General features: G+C 41.8%; 2 protein-coding genes, 1 long non-coding RNA gene and 4 other non-coding genes across 10 annotated transcripts; 4 read left to right on the forward strand and 3 right to left on the reverse strand.

The window, feature by feature from the left end:
• Positions 1-430: 430 nt before the first annotated feature.
• On the reverse strand, positions 431-565 carry LOC123977245. Its single transcript, XR_006826614.1, has one exon. It is a non-coding gene; the product is annotated as a U11 spliceosomal RNA (small nuclear RNA).
• Positions 566-4,533: 3,968 nt separating this feature from the next.
• On the reverse strand, positions 4,534-8,308 carry rab42a (RAB42, member RAS oncogene family a). Its single transcript, XM_046058586.1, has 2 exons — positions 7,661-8,308; positions 4,534-6,179 (listed from the first exon to the last, which is right to left on the reverse strand). The coding sequence occupies exons 1-2, from the start codon at positions 8,011-8,013 to the stop codon at positions 5,738-5,740; spliced, it is 795 nt and encodes a 264-aa protein (XP_045914542.1). The 5' UTR covers positions 8,014-8,308; the 3' UTR covers positions 4,534-5,737.
• Positions 8,309-8,671: 363 nt separating this feature from the next.
• On the forward strand, positions 8,672-10,770 carry LOC123976421. Its single transcript, XR_006826356.1, has 6 exons — positions 8,672-8,755; positions 9,463-9,525; positions 9,788-9,841; positions 10,013-10,095; positions 10,335-10,399; positions 10,569-10,770. It is a non-coding gene; the product is annotated as an uncharacterized LOC123976421 (long non-coding RNA).
• LOC123977229 lies at positions 9,576-9,712 on the forward strand. The gene has a single exon (XR_006826598.1). It is a non-coding gene; the product is annotated as a small nucleolar RNA SNORA16B/SNORA16A family (small nucleolar RNA).
• LOC123977241 lies at positions 10,132-10,262 on the forward strand. The gene has a single exon (XR_006826610.1). It is a non-coding gene; the product is annotated as a small nucleolar RNA SNORA44 (small nucleolar RNA).
• LOC123977247 lies at positions 10,435-10,508 on the forward strand. The gene has a single exon (XR_006826616.1). It is a non-coding gene; the product is annotated as a small nucleolar RNA SNORD99 (small nucleolar RNA).
• Position 10,771: 1 nt separating the features above from the next.
• Positions 10,772-21,510, reverse strand: ctps1a (CTP synthase 1a). Of its 4 annotated transcripts, none has more exons than XM_046058583.1 (18): positions 21,331-21,510; positions 19,848-20,029; positions 19,578-19,748; positions 19,382-19,482; positions 19,139-19,255; positions 17,860-17,943; positions 15,855-15,935; positions 15,627-15,778; positions 15,391-15,523; positions 13,274-13,362; positions 13,068-13,162; positions 12,874-12,936; positions 12,693-12,736; positions 12,506-12,602; positions 12,364-12,419; positions 12,181-12,277; positions 11,929-12,073; positions 10,772-11,253 (listed from the first exon to the last, which is right to left on the reverse strand). In XM_046058583.1, exons 2-18 carry the CDS (start codon positions 20,014-20,016, stop codon positions 11,169-11,171), a joined length of 1,779 nt encoding a protein of 592 aa, XP_045914539.1. In that variant the 5' UTR covers positions 20,017-20,029; positions 21,331-21,510; the 3' UTR covers positions 10,772-11,168. The 4 variants fall into 4 exon arrangements, with proteins under 4 accessions (XP_045914539.1, XP_045914540.1, XP_045914538.1 ...); XM_046058584.1 differs by lacking the exon at positions 21,331-21,510 and adding an exon at positions 20,735-20,966; XM_046058582.1 differs by lacking the exon at positions 21,331-21,510 and adding an exon at positions 20,652-20,717.
• Between the last annotated feature and the right edge of the window lie 2,564 nt (positions 21,511-24,074).

Raw genomic sequence — 24,074 nt, forward strand, 5'->3', positions numbered from 1 at the left:
GTTTTGTGTGTGTATATTTAAAGATTATCGTATATCCAGCTTGTATCCCAATTTGCGTTCATTGGTGGAAAAAGTGGCATTATAATGTCGTATTTGAATAAATTCTATGACATTTATGAATAGTGAAGCATAGAGCAGTGCGGGTAAAGCACCGACCATCCAACTGAAGGCTTAATTTCTGCCATAAATCTACCAGGGTAGGGTACTTGTTGTTTGTTGAATCATGCATTATAGATTCATTCGTTTTCAACATTTTAAGCGAGGTGGTCATTTCGTTTCATACCTATTTAACATTTTGTGAAATCACTGAGGTCATGGAAAGTTACAGTTAGGTTATGACGGGTTTGCAAACACTATGGGGACTTCGGAGAATCAACACATGTCCTACAGAAGCTTCAGGAAAACCTTTTTTTTTTTGTACAGGTAAGGACGGGGCGCCAGGAGCAATGATCACCAGCAGCCCCTGTTTTAAAAATTGTGCTTCCGAAATCTCTTGATGGCGATTCCGCAAGAAGGGTGGTTTATCCCCACCCCTCCTGTGCCAAACATAGCAGAAGCCCTTTTTAACGATGATGCTGAACATCCCACCTCCTGACCGGTGGCAACATGTTCCTCACTCAGAGGTTTGGGAGCTGTGAAAGTGCCTCTGTGTTTGCGTCTTCTACTGTGCGTGGCATAGTGCAAATTATAATAAATATACGCCAACAAGCATTATATTGAAGTATGTAGTCATTAGTCAGTAATCGTCGACACTTGAGCATATTTGGACGTGCATGTTTGACAGCCGAAGAGCATGATGGGTAAAAAGGGGCGGGGTAAACTAACAGCGTTGGCTTTCATTTTGGTTGCTTTGCGAACTTCAACTAGTGCTGCGTTCAAGAATGTGGGGAAATCGACGGGCACCTAGAAAAACAAAAGTCTTACAGTCGGGATTTCGCTTTTGGAAATTCGTCTCTTTCTCTCTCTCTCTCTCTCAGTACGCCGTACATAGTTAGTCCATATTAAAGACAATGAAAAAGAAAAATCACGTACAGGGCCGAAATAAATAATATATAATATGTTTGTATTAACATTTTATTCTGTTCCATTATATGGCCTATACCTTCTGTTCCCCTAAATGCTGTTTTTAAGTCTTCCTAACACTGTCAGGATATCATTCTGTGGGGCAAATGTCGTTTCTACATATTGATTAAATTTACAATTTTACAGAATTACCCTTCACAGGCGCCAATCTGTAATTTGTGTGCAGTTGTAAATATAAGCTTCGTTTCATGTTCATATCCCCAGACACAATACTGAGGACATGACCTCAGTGGAATATCTAGTGGCTAAGATGCTGATACTTTGGAGGCATAAAGCAGCAAGGAATTCATGTTGCTAAAGTTCTTTTAGAGGCAATACAAAGATTATAGGCATCATAGACTATTGTTTTTTTTTGATATAGACAACTGACACCAGATAAATAAAACATGTTTATTTTAGATTACATCCACTGCCAAACCAGAGCTCCCAGTTAATAAATAATCTATTTTATTTCTATTTTTTTTTTTTTTTCTTTTTTCCTCTTTTAACTGATTGTAGCAATATCTCCATCGGGTCCTCTACATCTCTTGTCCAAATCTAAATTTTTATCAGAGTAACTAGGTCATGATGATCCTCCCTCAGTCTGTCAGAAGAGGGCGCCAAACCCTTGCTGAAAAACAACAAACCATGAGTCCAAACGTTATTCATCGGACATCTATTTATTTTTGTTAACCAATCAATAAAATCACATCAAATAAAAGGCAATTATACATAATATATAAAATAAATAACATTTATTCAATAAAGCTGTGAAATGTGACCATGGGGATCAGGAGCGGAACAGTTTTGAGCTATGTGCAAGGCCTAACAGCTACTGATGATGTCTGGTACAGAAGCCCTATCAGTGGGTTGGTTTGATCATTCCTGTGGACAACATAAAAACACCATTAATTCAACATTTTGGGGAATTTGATTATGTATTTTCTTTCTGTGAGTGGCATGAGAAAATGAGTACTTGTGGCTTCTTTATTCTGTTTTAGTTCAACTATGAAAAATATGGTAAATTTCAAAGATTAACATCTTCCTGATGTTTTCCTGATTTGACTGTGTGTCTTCCTGGTCACAGCAAATTCATAGTACAGAAATTAACATAAAATAACATATTTCTTTACCTTAAATAGTCCAAAACCAACTAAAATTGACAATTGAAAGCAATGACAATGAGCTGCATGTTCTTTGTTCAGCCACAGACACAGTTGTGCAGTATCTCCACTGGTGCTTACGCAGCCTGGCGGCTTTTCGCCTCTAAATCCAATGTTTGTCTGATTTTGTTGAAACAGAATCTCAGTGTCCCCTTGTGTGCACAAAACAGCAACTAACCCACTATCGATGGAGGAGATGTGCAGTGTCTGAAACACAATACATCATCAATAGCATGTTAATAAAAATAAAACACACAGTAAGTGGTTAAGTGGCCCGTACATGTTAAGTCTGAATGTTTAATATTTTTGTCTTTGCAGTTTTGACAGACTCAGAGGCAGCTGAGCTTGTTGTAGGCTTAAATATCCTCGGTTTTATGGGTCATATTGTAGATATTGTAGATCCTGCTGTAATATTATTTCCACTCAAGTCTCAGATTTAACGTAAGCATGTAAGCGTTCGCTTCTAGTTATGGCTGATGAGAAACAAGCTTATTTCTTCCCATGAAGTGCCATTTCTTCTTGGTATATTTCCAATGTTGTCCTTTGAATTTAACCACTGCTTTCCAACTGCTTTCTGAGGCTGCCATCTTCACACCTCACATCACACCTTGCCGTGCAATGGGCCCTTCTGATGTTAAGTGCTGAGGAATGGGAATCGTGCTCACCGGTTTGCTAACAGCACAGTATTAACATACAAACTCAAACAACATCATACAGTTGAACCCTGTTTAGATGAGAGACACAAGTGAGGAAGGTAGTTGTAGTATTTAGTAGTACAGACTGGTTGTCAAATGGTGATTTTGGACATTGCAAGGACATTTAGTTAAATTTCAAGGCATAGCACCCCGGTGGTGAAGTCCTCATCTGCACCAAGAACACAAAATGCTAACATCTGATTGTCAAACAAACCGATCTGGTGGGTTACCAGGAAGCTTACAGTTTGAATCTGTACAGACATGTAAAAATAAAGGGATGGTTTAAATGTAGTAAAATACATCCCTTACCAAGCTGCATCCGCAAACTGTATGGTATATCTACTGGATCACCAATACAGGTCACATGAAGGCAAAGTAAAAACTGTAGAATGCATAATCTTTAGCGTGTGTGAACGGATATATTGGTGAGATGCTGGTGAAAGGTGAACTAGCAGTGAGTTTAGTTCCCAGGAAAAGTGTACTGTAGTCTATTGTACGCTCCAGGCCTGTAAACAACAGATTAATAGTGTCTGCAGCCAACAGCTTCTGGAGACTTGAAAGCATTCATGATCCTCTGGATCAGAGGTTGTTACTGCTGTGTTTGAAAGTCGTGTGCGCGGACGTGCATTCATCGTAAATACAGCTCACTGCTCAGAACAGCAAGCTGACCATCACAGGCTTCATCACAGCAGGCATTATTAGTGTCACAAGCTGGCAAATCCCAAATACTCTTACCCATGTGAAAGCTTAAGTTAGTTATGTCAATGGAGGGTCACTATTACTATGTTAACAAAGAATTTCAACAACTTTAAGCACAGATTTATTTTAAGTTCAGTGAAACTCCTGGCTGAAAGTTAACTAATGTAGGCGATCATTGCTGCCAGATTTGTTCGAGTATAGCTTAAGCTTATAGCTTAAGAACATATTTCAACATTTTGGAAATTCACGCTTCTTCATGAGAGTTAGATGAGAAGATTGATCCCAGTCAGAAGGTGACTAGCATAGCATAGCATGAAGACTGGAAGCAGGAGCCCGGGAACTAGCCTAGCTCAGTACAAAGGGAAAAAAACACAGCTCTAAAGCTTACTGAGAAACACGCTGGATCCCATTTGTTTTATTTGTACCCAAACAGAAATGTAAAAACGAACAACAGTTTTGTCACTTCTGTCAAGTGTCTCCGGCTAGCGCAGGAAAGTAGAAAGTCTGTCAGCACAACTTCTAGCCTAATTATGTGGCACTTAGATTTCTGTTTGTGTACGGATCAAACTGCTTTCCAACACTCTGAGGCATTATATTGTAATGTGTGAATTCTTGAGCTTTAGAGTTGCTGCCTGGTAGGCCTATCTTTAAACAACAGAGGGAGCCAAGCTAGCTGTTCAGTTTTAATGCTAAGCTAGGCTAATCGCCTCTTGGGTTCAGCTCTGCATTTAATACACAGAAAAGAGACAGATGTCAATTTTCTTATTTATTACTATTATTATTATCATTATCAATAGTATTTATTCCACACAATGTGGACCTATCCACCTGCCTTGCAAACTGCATCGAGCAAAATTGAGCATTTTGTCATGCAGGTGGCTCCATGGCATGTTGCCTGGACTTCTGAGCTCGGAGATAAACTGACCTGTAGTGGGTTTGAAGGACTGTAATAACCACGGTGAAAGAAATTCTAATTTACCATCTTGCCCAGGTTTTCTACTTGAAGCCTGGTTTTTCTCCAGGCTACTACCTACTCTGGAACACAGCAGAATTTATAGGCCCACAGAAGCAGCACATATTTCCACACCATTGGATTTAATGTGTTAGCATCCATCATCTGCTGAGAGCTGAATGGAACATTATTTTTGTGAATTGAGCTTTGAACAAAAGAAACAGCGGTTTGTCTAAGCTGTTGCCGACTGCAGGTGAAATTCAAACTCCCTTTTGTTCTTAATCAAACACATCTCTGTCTGATCTACTGCTGAGAAAATCATTAGAAGGTCTGATGACTGAGAGGTGACGCACTTGTCTTGCTCCTGTTGATGCTATGATACAAATACCTAAATAGGACCACCTACCCTAATTACAGTGGCCTAACTTTATGTATACACCTAAACTAGAAACAATCTTTATATTTTTTACAAAAACATTACTCATCTATTCACAGAAAGGTTTCAGTCAGTTTGGCATAAGTGCACACACAGCTTACAGTAGCAGGAGGAGCACATTGATTTAATATGGTGACACTTATTGAAGAGTGCACTGTGTCTGTTGACACTATCAATTAAAGAGCTTTCAGTGACCTTTAAGCTTTCATCTCTATAGATTTCACTATTATTTACAAGCTTGCAGTCACAAAAGATTTCAGGCAAAGAATCACACACACTTTGACAGGTAGAAACCCACAACAAATGCCAGACCAGTAAGTCACAGTCCATGGATTTATCTGGACCGTCAGTATACTCAGAAGTTCATTAACTCCAGGGCTGTGAAAAGGAGTATCGGCTGAACTCTAAACCCCAACACCTGATCACCTCCACTCTGTGTTTTCAGAGCCTAACAAGGCCCGACACAGGTTGGCTCATGCTACACCACATGAATATAGAGATACAACTTGCCTATAAGATACACATCAGGATGTACAATAGCCCCCTGTTAGAAAAGAATCCCAGTTGTCGGAAGAACCCACACACAGAGGGGGCACAAGCACAAGGTGAGGGAGTGATGGATGGTGATATCACAGGGTGCTGAGCCTGAGTGACTTGGTTTCAATGGACAGCTGTGAGACGAGGTGAGCTCTTGGTGTGACGGGACAGTGTTTGGACAGAGAGTTCTGAGTCAGCAGTGGCAGCCCTTTTCAGCGGTTGCGGTAGCAAGTTCCTCTTCGTCCTCGGCCGGGTAGAGGACCTTGGCTGTGAGGCCACTCTTCACCCCGTCCCAGCCATCGCGGGTGGCGATCTCCCCCATCTTCATCAGCTCGTAGATGTCTCTGGTCAGCAGCTCGAAGGCCCGGTCCACATTGCTGTTGCACTTGGCCGACGTCTCCACGTAGCGGATGCCCATCTCGGCCGCCAGCTGCTCCGCCTCGTCCCGACTCACCTTGCGGTCCTTGTTGAGGTCACTCTTATGGCCGATGAGGATGTAGACCATGTGGTGAGGCAGGATGTGCTCGCTCACCTCCTTGTGCCACTCCCTCACATGGTCAAAGGTCTTGCGATTGGTGAGATCAAAGACTAGTAGCCCGCCCACAGAGTTACGGTAGTATGATGTTGTGATGGACCTAGGGGGCAGAAATGTGGTAAATTGACATGTTAGTAATTCGAGGCAAAAGGAATTTGAATGAACACTTCTGAACATTTTGGACAGCTTTGATGGACACACTACAGCGACCTGTCAGCAAGGCTGCCACTATCCTGAAACCACTGTATGGAAGCTCCAGACCGGTTTAGTCTTTTGGAGAAAGTCTCAAGTCAGTCAAGCCAAGTCAAGTCTCAAGTCATTCAGGAAAAATCCAAGTCTAACCCCAAGTCTTGTCAAAGCACATCCGTGTCGAGTCCAAGTCAAGTCTCATGTCCTCATTTTTGTGAGTCAAGTCCACAGCTCTGATAAGATCCATATTCTCCTTGACTCTATTTACAGCAACCACAACTAACTCAAAATCACACACACTGCAAGGATAATCCAATTTTCCACTGCTTTTGCAATTTTGTAAATGTTTGAACGTCCAGGTTGCAAAGTAGTTCCAAACTCTGTGCATTATCTATGTTTTCTGTATATATCCTGTCGCCTTTAAGCACCCACCATGTGCAGTGCACACTGCAGACTGCAAACGGCACCTTCATTATATTTTTCCCAGCGCCCTCAAAACCAACTTGTCCAATGTAGGCATATGCATTCCGTATGCACTATGTTGATTGAAATCAAAAAGGTATCGGAACATTTAAAAGACAGGGCCTCAAAATGTGCTAAATATGACCAAACACATTTGCACTTTAATTGCCCTGCTGGGGATGAATGACAGTATTGAATTGAAATGAATCAATTAACCACATAGGCTAGATCCACTTACACATTTATACATATAGGCTACACAAGCCTTAATCTGTGCACATGGTGGTTTAAAAATTGCTGATTGATTTTCCAAACATGTCTCATAGTCATTTAAAACAGAAGTGAAAGACTTTAGTGTGGTGAAGCCTGATGGAAAACACCCTCTGAAGCTTGGGCTTCAAAAGGGAAAGCAGATCTAAGAGCAGAGCTGCTTCTCCAGACAGAGAAGGAAATTACCCATGACAGCGGGGACACATGAAACAGCACAAGCAACAGGGCAGATGAATGCAAAAACTACATTTGGGTATAAAGTTGTCATCCTTTTGTGTTTGCATGGAGACTGTGGAGTCAGTATCTCAGGAAATCAAACTGGGGCCTAAATATGAGGAGGCTGCCCATCATCCGTGAATGAATGCAATGATGCAACTCGATTTTGACTGTTTCTATATAGGCCAGGGCATCATAAGATTGAGGCCTATATAATCGACCCTTTTCTCCACTGACTACACTCACTTCATTACATCACAATGAGAGAGGAAAGGGCCTTTATTTAAATTAAGCATTTTATAGTACCTAGCAGCCAACAGCGACAGCAAACCAAGGCCTCTCAATTATTTAACAACAAATATATTCTGCGAGGAATGGTCGTTACATTTAATTCAGAGACATTTTATTCAGGCTCGTTTTTTTTTTTGAAATTCTGTTTAGTACCTGAATCGTTCCTGACCAGCCGTGTCCCAGAGCTGGAGCTTAATTTTCACGCCGGGCTCGATATCAAGCGAGCGGGCATAAAAATCTACCCCGACCGTAGGATCCGCCACATCGCTGTAAATCCCGTCCGTGAAGCGCTTCAGCAACGACGACTTCCCCACCGTCGAATCCCCGAGTAAAATGATCCTGAACTGGTATTGCCACAAAATATCCATGGCATGACTAGTGTGTGTGAAACAAAGCCCTGTGCGCGGCGTGTTTACATGAAGCCCCTGCTGCTGCTGCGGCTCCTGCTGCTGCCTTGCCTTCTGCTCAGGAGGAGACGAGGAGCACAGAGAGACCTCAGCAATCATGTGATAGATTTACCTCCACACGGGATGTTACAACTATAACCCTGCTGCAGCCGTGAATGGGGCAGAAACGTTATAAAAGAGTCAGAGATAAGCCGTAGTGGTATTTTAAGCCGTAAGAAAACATATGCTAATTCAGTGTTTTATATATATAGCCGCATATTTACACTCGGACTTAGCCGCAAGTTAGCAACAGACCCATGACCGGGAGACGTTTTTCTACAGTGTGAAATTTTAGCAGATTCTTTCCGCGTGCTTGACACATCAGGGCAATATTTCGTAACTGTTTTTTTGGGGGGGAGTTTGACACTGCACTGTTGTTGTTGGTCAGTGGTTGGTCGCAGTTGCTGTCCGTGGTTCTGAAGTAGGTTATGAGGCTTCAGCTCAAGCTGAGCACGGTCAGTGTCAGTAGGCTATATTTTTGTCTTTACAGGCCTACACAATTTATTCAGTTCTATCTTTCTCTGTGAAAGAAAAAATGTGTTTGGCGAAATGTCAGAATATCTGTTTGTATAAGTATTAATGTGTCAATAACGTGACAATAAAACAAAAAGACAGCAAGGGTTCCTAAAATGAGTGTAAAAATACATATCCCATCATGCAAGGGATCCATGTGAGCTATACGGGCCAATCAACGGGCTGCTGCTCGGCGCTAATGTGTATAAAAGAACGCGACGCTCCCTTCACTCGCTCTCTTTCACTTCAAGTCTTCCAAGAGGAAAAGTAGCCCAAACTCAGAACACGGGTAAGGCCCCAACTAGTGTTTCTTTAACTCAATTTATATCTACAAGCATGCGTTTGTCTTACTGAAGAGTTTAATGTACTTAAGGTTTTGTCTAGGCGAAGCTACGTAAGTAATCAACACTAGCTGTTAACTGTTAAACTAACATTAGCTTATCTGAATTAGCTACTGTAGTTATAAGACCAGGTAATGCTTCAGGATGAGTAACCACACGAAGGTAAAATTGCATTTACGATAACCCAAGTTGCATCAAGCTGGGCTTGTCTTATTAAAAAAAAAAAAGGGGAAAAAAAAGACTAACCTTAGGTTAAGGCCTAAGCGAACGTTAGCCGAGCTAAATGTTAGCGCTAATGCTCGTGAACCACGTGGTTAACTTTCAGCCCGTCCTTCAGAAACTGGCTCATAATTTTGTTCCCTTTAAAACAACAGTTAACTACTTTACTGGTACATTAGTGTACCTAGCCTGCTGAGCGTAAACGTTTAACTCCTAACGTTACTCAGATGGTAACTGACCTTACGTTTAATTACAAAGCACAATCTGGCGATGGAGGCAACGTAAAGTGCTAACGTTACCTTACCTCCTAACAATCAATACTATAGTGTTAAAATTTTAAATGACTTCATCAAAATAACGATTATTTTCTGATTGCGCTGGCTTCATCGTATATCACTAGAATATACACTAACTGGCTTTTGTCTTTTCTCCACAGGGTCAACCCATAATTGGAGCTCTGCCCAGCCCCTCTAACCATGGCTATCTGTATAGACTGCAGGTCAGGGTTTTTTGTTTTCTCTTGTCAGGACTTCATATCGTGTCTAAGTAACCGGCTCCTATCGAAGCCGTTCATGCTCTCATGTAGCAGTGAACGGTCAACAGGAAGCCAAAATGAAGACTTTCACCGACGGTCGCTGTTCAGTTTAAAAATAACTGCTCCAGCAACATTTAGGGGAAGGACACTTGAAACCAAATCATAGGATTAACTTGTTGTACGCATGTTTAAGTGATGGTAACTCAACACTTCCATCTTTCTGCAGGTGTTGGGAAATGAAGATGGAAGGGCGAAACATGAAAATGACCTTCTCATGAAGGTAACATCCTGATCTACATTAAACGTGAACACTCCTGGCTGTGATGACAAACTTGCCCTCACTGAGATTAATCTTGATTGAGACATTATTTTACTGAGCCACATTTGCTTTATTGAAGTTTTAAGAAAGCTGTAAAAGAATATATGTAAACTACTTCCTTGCTCCCTTTAGGTGACCTCATGGCAGCACCTGAAGAGACTAGGTGCCACTCCAGGCTGACAAAGATGAACTAAATGAGGACATCTCACGTCAAGGTAAAATGACTGGTTAATTTAGTCCACATTAGCATACAGCATGCTATCCTAAGGACCAGCGCTTGACTGTAGCTCTAGGTTCTCCAAGTGCATGCAAGAGAATTGGGTGGTCTTTGACTGTTGTGGCCCCTTCGTGCCATCAGCAGCCACTCTACTGTCCTACAGAGCTGCTGCTAGTGCAGCAGCTGGAAGTAATAAACATGCTAAAGCTGGTTTTAATTAAGTTTCTTCTTCTGTAGGAATCATCTGCTCGTATCAGTGTCTTGGGGCGGTAGGGGCTCTCAATCGTTCCTGGGTTGTGAAGGTATGTAAACGTGTTGGTCATGTGCAAGTTGTCCTTCTGATCAGTGATGACCACATAACACAATGAGGACTGTTGGATGAAGCTTGCGGATATGGGACTGAGATCAGCCCTTCATTAACTGGCTCCAAAGGCTGGTGAATTGCACTAAATCCACTTTATTTTATTTCAGATCAGCAACATGCCGGCAGAAGCACGAACAAGTGAATTGGGAATCCAAGGTTGTCTAGCTTCGCCGCTGCAGGCATTCACCTGAACTGACTTGTACCTGCAGTACAGCTAACAAGACTATTACTACTTAAAGGCTGGGGTCAACCACTTACTACTGGCTGGTATTGTGTTTAATCAGTTTTCAAATAAATGGTTCAGACAAACTTGGCTTTCTGTGAAATTTATTCAAGGACTAAAAGCAAAATGCAACAGAAAATACTGATTCACCTTGTGGGGACAAGTAACCTTATGTGAACTCAGCAAAGGCTTGAATCTTACATGCGAGTCCTGCACTTTACACTGGTGTTTAAACAAGGTAAGCTTTAGGAAGCTGCGTATCTGTCATAATACAATGTTTAAATACATGCAGTATTTACAGTAAGGCCACCATACTGACAAATGGATCTGCATTTCAATCCCTGAGCCTTGTGTCAATGTGAAGCTAAACTGTCCAGACTTCAAAGGATATTCTCAATCTGGTCAGTAACAAGCGTAGCTGAAAATCCAGAACTATCTGCAATATTGGGTAAGTTGGTTTATTACTCCAGGCAGGAAATGAAGTTCATTCGTTTGAGATGGAAGGCAATTTCAGCTCTGACAACTCCGAGTCTGGGCTGCTGCTGCCGCTCCGATCACTGTAGGTGTCCCTGTGTCAAAGAATAAGTCATTAATCCAGGCCTAGTTTTTCAGGTTCACTAATTTGGTTCTTTCAAAGCAGTTGACTTTAACCCTAAGCTCTCCTTTTTAAACTCACTTATGACTGGCTGAGTACTAATCATGCCAATGGCAAGTTCCCATCTTCTACCACAAATATTGGTCTTTTGTGCTTCAGTGTTTCCACACATGCATGATTAAATGCGATGTGTTCTGGCTCCACTGGCCTCAAACATAAGAATCTTTTAGGTTGTCTTTTTGCATAGGTGTCTTTTTGCATTCAGTTTTAGTTATATTTAATCACATTCATTATCACTTAATTGTGATAATTACACCAACAGATCATAGTGATTTTACAATAATCTGCATGTTCCCTGCGATTATATTTACTCTTTAAAGCGAGCCGTAAGTACCTGAAAATGAGTTCATGTAAAACATCTGGGTCACGATCTGTCTGTAAGCCTGCAGGTTTACAGACATGCTGCTCTAACAACACTTCCAGATGCATTTTAAACCAGTTTCAAAGAATCAAACACATACAGACTCATGTCAAATCACCATTCTAATCTGAATAACTTGGTTATCCACATATGAAGAATGGGGCCCTGGTCTGACAAATCTGAGTCTGTACACTTGTTGAGACGTGTAATCTGATGCTGCGTGTTTACCGTGGAGACAGACGGCAGCCCTTTTGTAAGTAGCTCTGCAGCTTCCCGGCAGAGGCCAGCAGCAAACCAAGATAGGGGGGTGATGGCTTAATGGGGCGAGAGGTAAACTCGGGGTGGTACTGCACTCCAGCGAAATACGGATGATCTGAAAACAGAAAAGTACGCAGAAAGTTGTAGTGAAATTGTTGGCCTTTAAAACCCCTGAGTTAACAGTTCAAGATAAAAAGGAGTTTAGTGTTTCACTGTCCATACCATCCAGCTCTATGACCTCCATTCTTTCCCCTTCGACATCCTGACCTACGAACCGGAAGCCCTTCTCTTCAAAGTGACTCTTGAGCTCAGGATTGACCTGCACAACATTCAAAGTTCAAAAATAAATACACCCACTGTCAACAAGGTGGTTTATGCTGCTGATGAACTGACGGGTCGACGTGCCTCAAAGCGATGTCGGTGCCTTTCATCCACATACTCTGCATCTCCATACAGTTTGCCTGGAATACAGAACAGCTGTGAGCGCAGGGCAGACGCATCGCTACATCAGCACTGGGCTGAAAGTCAATTTAAAGTTTCCTCTTACGCAGTACACTGCTGGTAGTCTTGAAGATGGTCCGTCTCTTCCCTAGTCTCATCGTTCCGCCCATCTGACCGGGGTTGTGTTCTGGCATATCGATCACCTGCCAAGGTTACACACGAGCATCTCAATTCAAAGCACTTCTCAGGTCAAATTACAACAGGATCATTTACTAAATAGGATAAAAATTTACCACAGGATGCTTTGATTCTGGGTCGAATTCAGTTGAGTTGGCATCTAAGCGCAAAAACAGGCAGAAACATGCAATTAGTTTTGTTAAGTATGTAATCGCTAGCCACTGCCATCAACTCTTTGTCAGGTAAAGCGAAAAACTATACCAAATCAGGCCTATCACATAGGGAGATTAATAGTACCTTTCCAGCCAAGCACATTCCTGGCAAATTCACATACAGCCAGCTGCATTCCAAGACACACACCTGCAGAAACATATATACAAGTAGTGCGTTACTACTCATTTCAATATGACAAATCTGAAAGGGGGGTGGGTAAATAAAACTTATCACAGTATTAAGATAATGTTAAGCATGTGATCATGGTCATCCTGTACCTAGAAAAGGTATTTTCTGTTTCCTGGCCCAGTTGATGGCTTGAATCTTTCCTTCAGTTCCTCTGACACCAAAACCTCCTGGAACCAGGATGCCACTGAGGACAGAAGGGGGGGGAACTGTTGGATTTAACTACACATTTAATGTCGAGATTGTTGTTACAAAAAAAACCCAAACAAAATTTAAAAGGGGTTCCCTCAGCACTCACTCAGCACTGCAGAGTTTCTGCCACGCCTCATGGTATTTCACTGGTTCCTCCTGCAGAGTGCTCGGCTCCAAATACGCTGAGTCTATATACTGAGGAGAAGAAACACGTCACTGTTTAGTAGGGGGGGGGGGGGAATTTATAAATAAAAATCGATACAGCATAGAATTGTGATATTTTCCGTGGCAATATTGTATCGATACACAGACGCCAAGTATCGATCTTTAATTATATATATTGGACATGAGAATTTTATTTTTTGATACAATAATAAAATCAATTGCTTTTTCAGTCCACTAAAAAAACCAAAAAAAAAAAAAAAAAAAAAAAAAAAAGGTTTTCCTTTTGCAAAACATTGCAATGTTTAAAAATCACAATAATATCGTATTGTGACATAAGGATCATGACAATATCGTATCGTGGGGCCTAAAGTTTGTAAGATCCATCCATCTCCTAAAGTTTGCACTACTCTTTCCAGAGCAGCCCCACACTAAATCTTTGACCACTGTGGGGTCAACAGCTGAAGTCTGCTGTACTTGTACAATTCTACAACAGTAAAAGTATCTTGGTATTACCAAATGTACTTACAGTATCCAAACTAAAAATACCAACTGTGCAGAACGGTCCCTTTCAGAGGGCTAAATTAAGGAGCTCACAGAGATCCTTTTAATCATACGCGCACAAGATAATATTTAGTGCACACATCTTGTAAAGCACAATTGCAAATTTTCAGGACTTCAGGGACTCTCCTGTTCGTTTTGTTTGCTGGACAAGTTACAACTTTATCATTCATATTGGTGACCTCACGTAAATCCAACCTTGAGCAGGTCTGATCTACCACTTAAATGAAAGGACCTGTGTGGGTATCTCATAGCATGCAGCAACCACTAGATGGCAGCATACGCAGGATTGTAAGTCACATCGCTTCTTACAGCCAGGGACGGCAATTTATTTCAGAAGCGTGCTTTGTAATAATAGTTGAAAATCCTTTTACATTCTGACAGCACTCGATAAATCAAATAGTCTGACACCAAAACAAAAGGAAAAGAAAAGAAATCACTTGGTTGTAGCAGGACCGAACATGTGTTTTGGGGCAGTGGCTTTGGAGGGAGGCCTGTAGGGAGGGGTTGAGATTTTTTTCAGATAGATACTTTCATAATCTTGCCGTCTATTTGCCAGTTTTTCCAAATCAGGCCTATCACAGAGCAGGTGAACTACTCGAGTTGACGAAGTTACGTTACAGAACGCTGAAATAATACATCGTGGTGTTTTGTCGGGAGATGCAGTGACAGAAACCAGCGGTGAGAAAACTATAAATCGCTATGACGTTAGAAGACGGAGACACCGTGGATATTTTACAAGAACCGATCAGGTGAAGCAACACTGAACACACCTTTTAGGGAGGGCCTCAGCTGTAAAGGAAAGAGGTGCGCTGGATTTATAAAACAAAACAGCACTCAGCGCTATTATCGTTTTATCTTAATTAACTTGTTTTATATTTGGTGGAAGCAGCTTCATGCAACAGCTGTGGCAGTCTCTCTACACTGTTTCCACCTGACCTTTCTTTTCTCCGTGAGATGGAGGAATTTAGAAAGTTGTGTGAGGCTGCATCAGGCACCCAGCTGTTGTGCGTGATTTATGCAGCCAGAGGGTCCGATCACGAACGGTTCACAGCGCGCCGGTAGTAGGCCAGAGACAAGAGATCGCGGCGCGGCCGGCCGCGCTTTGGACAGTCGGCGATTGTTCCCTCTTGCTGGAGGAAGCAACATCTAATTGAGCACGGCACTGTTAATGCGCTGCGCAGTTTTTAATATCAATTTATATTCGGGCATGGGGAGTGTCAAGTCAGCTCAAGTCAAAAGGCTCAAGTCCAAGTGAAGTCACAAGTCATTGGTGTTAAAGTCAAAGTAGAGTTGCAAGTCTTCTTTGATTTTGTCAAGTCGAGTCTAAAGTCATCATTTTTGTTACTCGAGTCTGATTTGAGTCCAAGTCATGTGACTCGAGTCCACACCTCTGGTGCAAACTGCTAAAGTGTAGCTCATATTGTTTGGGTGAACTAAATGAAGACATTTGTAAAATGTGACAATGAGCAGCAGGGGTTAACAACACGGTGTACATACCTTCACCTCCAACTTATGGCTAATGGCCAGGGCTGAGTGCTCCAGCGCTTTGATAACGGAAGCATAGGAGTCCGAAAACTTGGTGTACTTCCCAACCAGTGCTATGGAGCAGTGCTCCAGGAGTCTGTCTGACCTGTGAATACAGCATGTACATTAGTAAACCATCTGAAACAAGACCTTCTCTGGAGTAAAATCAGCAGATCACATAGGGCAGAAATCCTTTATTGAGCACTCGCCTGTCAGACATCTCCTTCCACTTGGTCAGCATCTTCCTGGGTCGAGTCTCTATGGGCATATTCAGTCTCTTGCTCAGGTAGCCCACCACGCCCTGATTCTCCAGCAGTAAAGGTACTCTGTAGATGGACGACACGTCGTGCACGCAGATGACCTGGAGTGAGACAGGGAGTCAGGGCTCTGCTTCATCAGAGATGACGAGAAAATGTGCTTCAGTGTCAGTGAGGTACCTGCTCAGGCTCCACATGGCAGAACATGGAGATCTTTTCTTTCACCGAGTTCTCCAGAGAGGTGGAACAGCGGCACATGATCTGTCAGCGAAGAGGAGATGAAATTGGATGAGGGGAAAACGGGTCACTTCACACAGAAAACACAGGAGCCAAATAAGAAATGTGGTCAAGACTGCATGTTGCACTGATTTTGTGTTTGTGCGTGTGTGAAGTTTGGTAAAGTGGCTGTATTCTGAGGACTCGGCATGTTATTCTGAAGTTTCTTTGCGACGACAGGATAATGAGTTTTGAGGATAATGAGAAAAGAGTTCAGTGATTTGCATTAACAACTCTGTTAGGTCAGGATCGCCTCAGAACATACTGCTGTCATACACAAAGTTAAAAACATTAAGGCTCGTGCAGACTACACGACTTACAGCGTCGGCCGATGGCCGTGCCGTTCACACTACACAACTTGCCGTCTTATGGCGGGAGTCTTGAAGTCGTTGTGGCGTTTGCACTATGTGACTGATCGGTGACAGGGGGGTCACACCCTACACGAGCTGACAGCGGCTGTGTCACCCAACACTTTTGTCAATAAAACACACGTGAAATGTGAAACAGGAAATGACGCAAACCTACACACAATACAGCTGTTTGTTATTATAAAGATAGCAATTGTCAAGACAAAGAAGCTGGGTGAAAGAATGAATTAGCACACGCAGCTAGCAGGGATCGTCTGTGCTACAACGAGAGCTGGAGGAGAGTTAAAAGGGTTTTGCGGTGAAAAAAGTAGCTGCCTTCTCTCATTGGCTGGATGTTCATGTCGGGTCAACTGACTTCTCCAGATATTTGGCATGCTAGATATCTGGCTGGCGTCGGTGATGCGTAAGTGATGTGTCGGGGAGCCGTTTTGATGCGTCCTTGAGTAGTTCACACAACGACTGGCGACGATCGCTGATTTACCCCTGATCACAGCCCGGCGGTCAACCATCACATCGAGCTCAAAAATCGGGTTGTTAAATCTCAATTTCAGTGGTGACTGGGTGGTGTTGTAACACAGGAATAAGGCTAATCGATTAGGGGAAAAATCACAAACAATTATTTAAAACAATTACTCATTGACTAAGGAAACGTCATGCATTAATTTAACTTTTAAAATCTTCATTTCTTTTATTATTATTATTATAATATATGCATTACCCTCAAAAATCCCAAATAACCCATGAAACAAGACATTGTATTCCAACATTATCCAACTGTGTGTGTGTGAGAGAGGTTAGAACTGAATTCTGGGTGAATTTTAAAAAGGTTTCAGGTTGTTCTTCTGGGACACACAACCAGCTCCATGATACTGCGGACATTTGACGATAGATATCGTCATATCGCACAGCCCTATCGTTTGACGATAGTAAAACATCTATCGTTTAAAATTATGCTCCATCGTTTATTTCGTTGTGTGAAAAATTCCGCACTTTACTGTAATATTTCTGCAAGGGGACGGCACTTTTGCTCTGCGGTGAAGTTAAGTTTTCAAGTTGCAGGGAAGGAATTTGCATTCAGAACAAACAAACATGGAGGAGAGTAACGTTTATCCAGAACTGGCTAATACAGAACAGGAGGACTCAGAACATGCAAGCAAAAACGAGCTATAGCAGCAGGAGAGTCGAGTATGGCAGTCTGGAGCTGCTGTGCTGCTCTGGGACCGTCAAGAGCATTTTTGTTTTTTTTTTTTTTTATATATATAAGTTTTTTTTGGTTGTTTTTTTTCCCCCCGCATACCTCGCCTTTATGATGCAGAGAAATATCACCAGTTACTGTTCCAACAGTATGATATTTAATTGAATTTACAATAAAAATTCTATATTGGAATCTGAGATTTCAGTCACATCACACAGCCTTAATTGATGATGATCATGATTCATGAAATACACTGATGTGTAAAATCAGTCAGCAGGAATCACACACACACACACAGTGTGAAGTGGAGCAATTATTGGAGGATGTGTGTGTACAGCAGACTCACCAGATCAGGGGACAAACCCAGGCCTCTCAGCTCTCTGACGCTGTTCTGTGTTGGTTTGGTCTTTTGCTCTCCTGTTGCACTGGGCTGGACAGAACAATGGAGATGTACCAAATATGTAACTGCCTGTATAAGTCACGACGATGCTAACCTTCTGTCTGTGCATCTCGATAAAAATACAAGAAACAAAAAAACGCAACGCTGAAAGTCCAAAATTATTTACTGATTTTTGAAGAAGATGAATTTGTATTCTAAACATTCTGATGCAATCAGGGTGGATCTAATGTCACATTTAGGGGGTATGGGATATTGAAAAATAGCTTTGAATCTGCAAAGAAACCTTATTTGGTAATGTTATCACCTTCCCTCTTTTGGCATTTATACGACTGTATAGTAATTCTCATGATAAATTAACATTGGATTTTGTTAAGATGCTACCCTACTAGATCTTTTGCCATCAAACAAACACTGTGACAGTGTCGAGCTCCAAATGAACACGTGTGTTGGTTCACACATGAGCTGCCTTTTGCTCCTTTACTGCTCAGAAGACCTGCTCTGTCTACATTTCCATACTATACTCAACAAAAACTACATGCATTCCATTTCTGGAAAAGTATTTCTTAAACCCCTGGGAACGTCTGAGAAATCAGTCCCACACTGCAAAAACTTCTCAGAGTGATGCATTTCTGATGATTCGGCCTCGGAGTAAAGGCATTTATTATAGGAAATATTACAGGAACAGTGTTAACTTACTATGTAAATTGTATATTGGTAAATATCATTAAGAGAACAGGCTATTTATCATATATCTCTCACTCATCCTATATCTACACGTAAAAGTGCCGCTACTTGCAGCATTTTCATTTTTACCCACGTCTAACACGCCAAACCACAACTGTCAGAGAACTACAAAAGCCATCATCATAATGTCTACTTTGTGTTTAAAAAAAGTTAGTCTGTCCTGAGAGTAATCCTTGTTCTTGACGTAAGTAAGTATAAGATGCTTCATAAATAGCTTATGTCCTTCTAAGGTAGGAGTGTGTTTAGTCTTAAGTTTCAGTGCGATTCCTGGTGAGGATCCATATTCTATTTTATCCATATATGAAAATCTTGTTTGTGAATTCAAAATGTATGATTCTTCGAGTACATATTTCAACATGCAACATATTTTTTTTTTGTTGTTGTTTTGTACTTCCAGAGTAAGAGACGCACGGTGCTTGAGGCAGAACAAGTGTTTGGCCTCAGAGAAAAGCAGCGAGGCCTGAAGGAGTTGCTCTCTTACCTGTGGTATCAGACTGACGTGAATGTTGCAGAAGTTCTCCCTCTTCACTTTGAACTGGAACTGCCTGAAGGCCTCGATGAAAGGCATACTCTCGATGTCTCCGACAGTTCCTCCCAACTGCGAACACGCCGAGAGTCACAAAATATTGAGTGTGACAATCACGGAAGCCTTTGTCTCAGCAGGGCCTTGACGCAGCGGGTAACTCTCCACAAAATATGAGGCATTTGGTGGCGCACGGCTTACCTCTATTACACAGACTTGAGGTTCTACGTCATCGTCATCAACTGGTACTCTGGCCTGTTTCACAACCCACTCCTGGATGGCATCTGTGATGTGTGGCACCACTGGAAAAGAGAAAAAAAACACAAAAATCTTTCCTGGTTAACCACTTCTCTTCAGCCCAGCACCCTCTACCACACTTAGAACAGCGGCTGTTTACCCTGCACAGTCTTGCCCAGGTAGTCTCCCCTCCTCTCTTTGTTGATGACTGACTGATAGATCTTGCCGGTGGTCAGGTTGTTGTCTTTGGTCAGCCGGATGTCGAGGAAACGCTCGTAGTTCCCCAGGTCCAAGTCCACCTCACCCCCGTCATCCAGCACAAACACTTCCCCTGGAAGGAGTGGGCATGACACAGTCGTGACACACACATAACGCGTGGCTGTTTATTTCTGACTGTGTTAAATGAGAGTGACCGTTTCCTCCGACATACCATGCTCATAGGGTGAAAATGTGCCCGCGTCGATGTTGATGTAAGGGTCGATCTTGATGGCAGTTACGTGCAGGCCGCATGACTTCAGTATTGTGCCCACACTGCTCGCAATGATGCCTTTGCCGATGCCTGAGATGACTCCTCCGGTTACCAGGATGTACTTCATCATTGTGCTCTGGTATCTAGAGACAGATGATTAAAACCAAACAGCAGATCATGTAAAATTATTAATTCAGAGGGGAAAACGTAAGTATAAACTATTTGTGCTTTGGTAAAACTGTTTCAGGCCTCACTGTGCTTGAGATTTTAAAAATTATCAACTACACAAGCTTAAAACACAGGAAAGATGTCCAGTAACATGACCACTGCAGTGCAGCACTGAGGAGGTAACAAAGTGAAAAATGACACCACAACTAAATGAAAGTCAAGCAGAAACAGCCTCAACAGAAAACAATGTATGAGCTTGAAGGTTCATTGGAGGTAACTGCTGATGAAGGCCACAAGATGCAGCTGAAATTGCCAAAGGTATCGACATTTGACAGGAAATATTTAGACTGGCCTATACAATAAGATCACAGTAAGGGTAGAGAACATTTCTGTAAAAGCTAATTTCGCTATTGAGCTAACTTCACTAAAACAATGGCTCCTCCATGTCCTTGTTCTACAACGTGGACCCCAGGAGCTGTTGCCAAGGCAACTATTCGGGACAAATAAGTTTACCGTCTAAAACCACTGGTTATTTGAAGTTACAAAAACTCGGAGGTCATCAAATTTAACAAGTATATGTAACGTTAATGCTGAAACCTAAACGTTTTTCGTCCTTCCCCGAACACAACAGTTTCAACACATAACCTCATGGCACGTTGGAAGCGCTCGGTGACACCCACCGTGTGGCCCGAGCGGGAGGGAAGTTCCGGATTCCCTTAAACTACAAGTGAGCGGCCACCCGCCGAAAATAATACCTTGCGCGAGAATTACAATCATACACACAACACCAAGGCCTCGGTTAGTGTCTGCAGTGAACGGACAAACAGACAAATTCAACGTTTGCTGAACAAAGGACCACTGCTAATTTTCTGTTTCTGTCCAAAGAGTAACGTTAGCTAACATGCTCTCCATATCAAACAACGGCATCAAGCTCGCCAACTTACACGTGACCAGAAGACCCGAGTGCATTCAAAATAAAAGCGAATGTAGCTATTTGAGTAACTTTTGTAGGAGTAGCATGTCAACAAAATACTTCACATTGACCATCTATTGCATTATTACATACTCTACTGTGGGTTACAAGACTTCAGCTGAAATATAATAAATCATTCAAATACACAGCTAAATTCTAGCGCATGGTATTTGTAACATCATTTTATTTTAATTGTTTTTGACCGGAAATCACACTCATTTATTGTTTCTAGCTTGTAACTTAACAGTGTTTGCTAGCTAGCCAAACTACCTCAGCAGTTAACAGCGTACAATTTAAACTCACCAAATATTTCAGAGCTGCCTTTCAAAACAAATTGTCGACGACAAAAACAGTTCACAAGACCTTTTGCCAGAGGCGAAATTTCAATCCAAATAACAACGCGTTTACTGCTGTACTGCCCTACAGCCCCATCGATCCTCAAATTGACTCTCCACGTGTATGGACCACGACTCAGGGCTGCCGTACATCATTCATTACACTTACAACATTGTGCTACCTTCACGTACGCCTCGTAAACTGCTTTTGCAAACTTGAGAATGTTTTTTCTTCTTTGTTTTTTAGGGGCGAGTTGCATCCAAAATGTTGCATTACCGCCTTCTTCTGGGTTGAAAATAAGATTCAATTCTCTTATCCAGTCGAACAATGAATAAATAAATTCTGAAAACTAGCCTACTCAAGCTGGGCCTGAAAGCCCCTCTCAACAATAGCCCGCACTTCCTCTCCATTCCCACTATATCAAAAAAACATTCTGACAGCATAAACAACTATTTATATTCTCTTAGACTTCCTTTCCACTTTAGCAGCACAGTTAATCACGATGGCCAGAAATGCTAAGAACTTAATCTTGTCCGAACAATACAAACAATACTGACCCTGCTTCCTCATAGCATAACTATACACCATGGCATTCAATGATGATAAAAAAAAATGACCATAATTGTTTTTTATTTTAAACTTGATATTTGGGTGGCATCGCCAAACCCCAATGTGGAAAGATTTTTAGCAGCATTGGCATCTAAAAGGTAAGGTAATATATAGTGACATTAACCTGTGACAATATATACAAACTTCTGGCTGAGCACTTGGCGCTGTGTTCCTTTAGCACCACCAAAAATTAAATGCATGCAAATTAAAACTTAGACAAAGTTTGAAATAAGAATATACAATGTCATATTATTAGATAGGCCTGTAATAGTAATAGAAAAATTGGTATATTAAATAAAAACACAACCCTTTGTGGTTGGCACAGTGGGCCAGTGGATAGCACTGTGGCCTCATGAGGTCGTGGGTTCAAATCCCGGCTGCCCCGGCCTTTCTGTGTGGAGTTTGCATGTTCTCCCCGTGTCTGCGTGGGTTCTCTCCCACCGTCCACAGACATGCGGACTAGGTTAATAGGTGACCCTAAATTGTCCTTAGGTGAAAGTGTGACTGGTTGTTTGTCTATGTGTGGCCCTGCGATGGACTGGCGACCCTTCCGGGGTGTACCTCGCCTTTCGCCCTCTGTCAGCTAGGATTGGCTCCAGCCCCCGCGACTCTGTGCGCAGGATAAACGGTTGACGATGGTTGGATGGATGGACAAACCTTTGTGTACTACAATGTATATATATGTATATGTACAGCATGTCAAAGATACTATTAACATTGTTTAGACAGATTCTATGCTCATACCACCTCAATGCAGTGTTGGAAGAAGTATTCAGATATATAAGCTAAAGCAACAATACTACAATGTTAAAACAATTACTTACAAGTACAAGTCATCCATTCAAAACTGTACTTAAGTGAAAGTTAAATTATTAGCAGCAGAATGTACTTAAAGTAGACTATCAAAAGTAAATGTACTCATAATACCATTCAGAAAGTTATACATATAGTATTATAATTAACATGTAAGCAATACTCCAAAGTTGTAGCTGGTCAAAATAAAGATCTTTGTACCTGCTTTATGCACTGTAGTAACGCAAAGTAACTAGAAACTGTAGTAAAAACAAAGTTGTGAATTAAAAGTACAGTGTTTGCTTCTGAATTGAAGTGGAATCGAGTGGAACAGAAGTATAAAGGAACATGAAATGGATATGCTTTAGTAAAGTACCACCACCTAAAAACTTTACTACTCTGCAGTACTTTAATAAATGTACTTAGTCACTTCACACCATTGTCTACATGTAGCATTGCTCACACAATAACTCCCTCTCATGTGCTAGGACTTTTTCTGGCCGTTGCATTTTCATGAGCACCTGAAGGCAGCACACTTTCCATTTTTGAATCAGCAGCAGGGGGAGCTCATGTTTCACGTTGGAAGGCCCATGTTGGACAAGAGAAGGGCAGGGGGAGTTCTATTCTCATGTATGTAAAGGCTTTCCCCCAGCTGATAAAAAGACTCCATGTTTGGTTTAGCTTTACAGATTGCTCTAGGTACTTATCAGCATTAAATTATTTAGCTTAGAGCTCCTTGCATTGTTCATATCTTATTTCCAAGTGGCAGAGAATCAAACTTCCGCAAGTCTTGCACATTTTTATCTGTGACAATCCATTTGTTCACATCTTTTATTTTCCAAAATCCATAAAGAATAACCAGAATAAATTCATGTTACTCCAGGAATAGAATAAGCTTAAATACTACTGTCAGAGTCATTTTGATCTGACAATAGATGGAACAATGGATCAGTCTGACTCCACTGATATTGTAAGCTGCTGCTCAGAAGTGACAGAGCGAGGCTGAATTGATCCCGCAGCACTTTAGTGGTCGGAAACACAAAGATGTTTTCCTGTGGGGTTACAAGCAGGTTCCTCTTTCTCTTCCTGACACAAAACAACACTTTCTGCACACTCTGCTCCATATAATAAATGGCCACAGTCCAAAGTGGTTAGTTACAGTGTACTGTGAAAGGTCAATGGTCTTGTGAAGTGGATCGCAGCATATAATCCTCATTGTGCTCAGTGAGATATGAGGTCCAGGCGGGGAGCACTACGGTCTCAATTTTGTCAAACTGTGACTCGTTCAGGTTAAACAACAAGACGTCCAC

The sequence above is a fragment of the Micropterus dolomieu genome, linkage group LG09, assembly GCF_021292245.1.
Source record: "Micropterus dolomieu isolate WLL.071019.BEF.003 ecotype Adirondacks linkage group LG09, ASM2129224v1, whole genome shotgun sequence".
Classification (NCBI taxonomy): Eukaryota; Metazoa; Chordata; class Actinopteri; order Centrarchiformes; family Centrarchidae; genus Micropterus; species Micropterus dolomieu.

Coding starts and splice junctions, on each gene's coding strand:
- ctps1a (XM_046058582.1), bottom strand. CDS start 20,704: ATGAGGTTATGTGTTGAAACTGTTGTGTTCGGGGAAGGACGAAAAACG. Junction 13,363..15,390: donor GCCATAAGTTGGAGGTGAAG/GTATGTACACCG, acceptor TCTTCTCCTCAG/TATATAGACTCAGCGTATTT. Junction 11,254..11,928: donor GGCTGCCGTCTGTCTCCACG/GTAAACACGCAG, acceptor TCTTTGACACAG/GGACACCTACAGTGATCGGA.
- rab42a (XM_046058586.1), bottom strand. CDS start 8,013: ATGATTGCTGAGGTCTCTCTGTGCTCCTCGTCTCCTCCTGAGCAGAAG. Junction 6,180..7,660: donor GCTGGTCAGGAACGATTCAG/GTACTAAACAGA, acceptor TCTGCCCCCTAG/GTCCATCACAACATCATACT.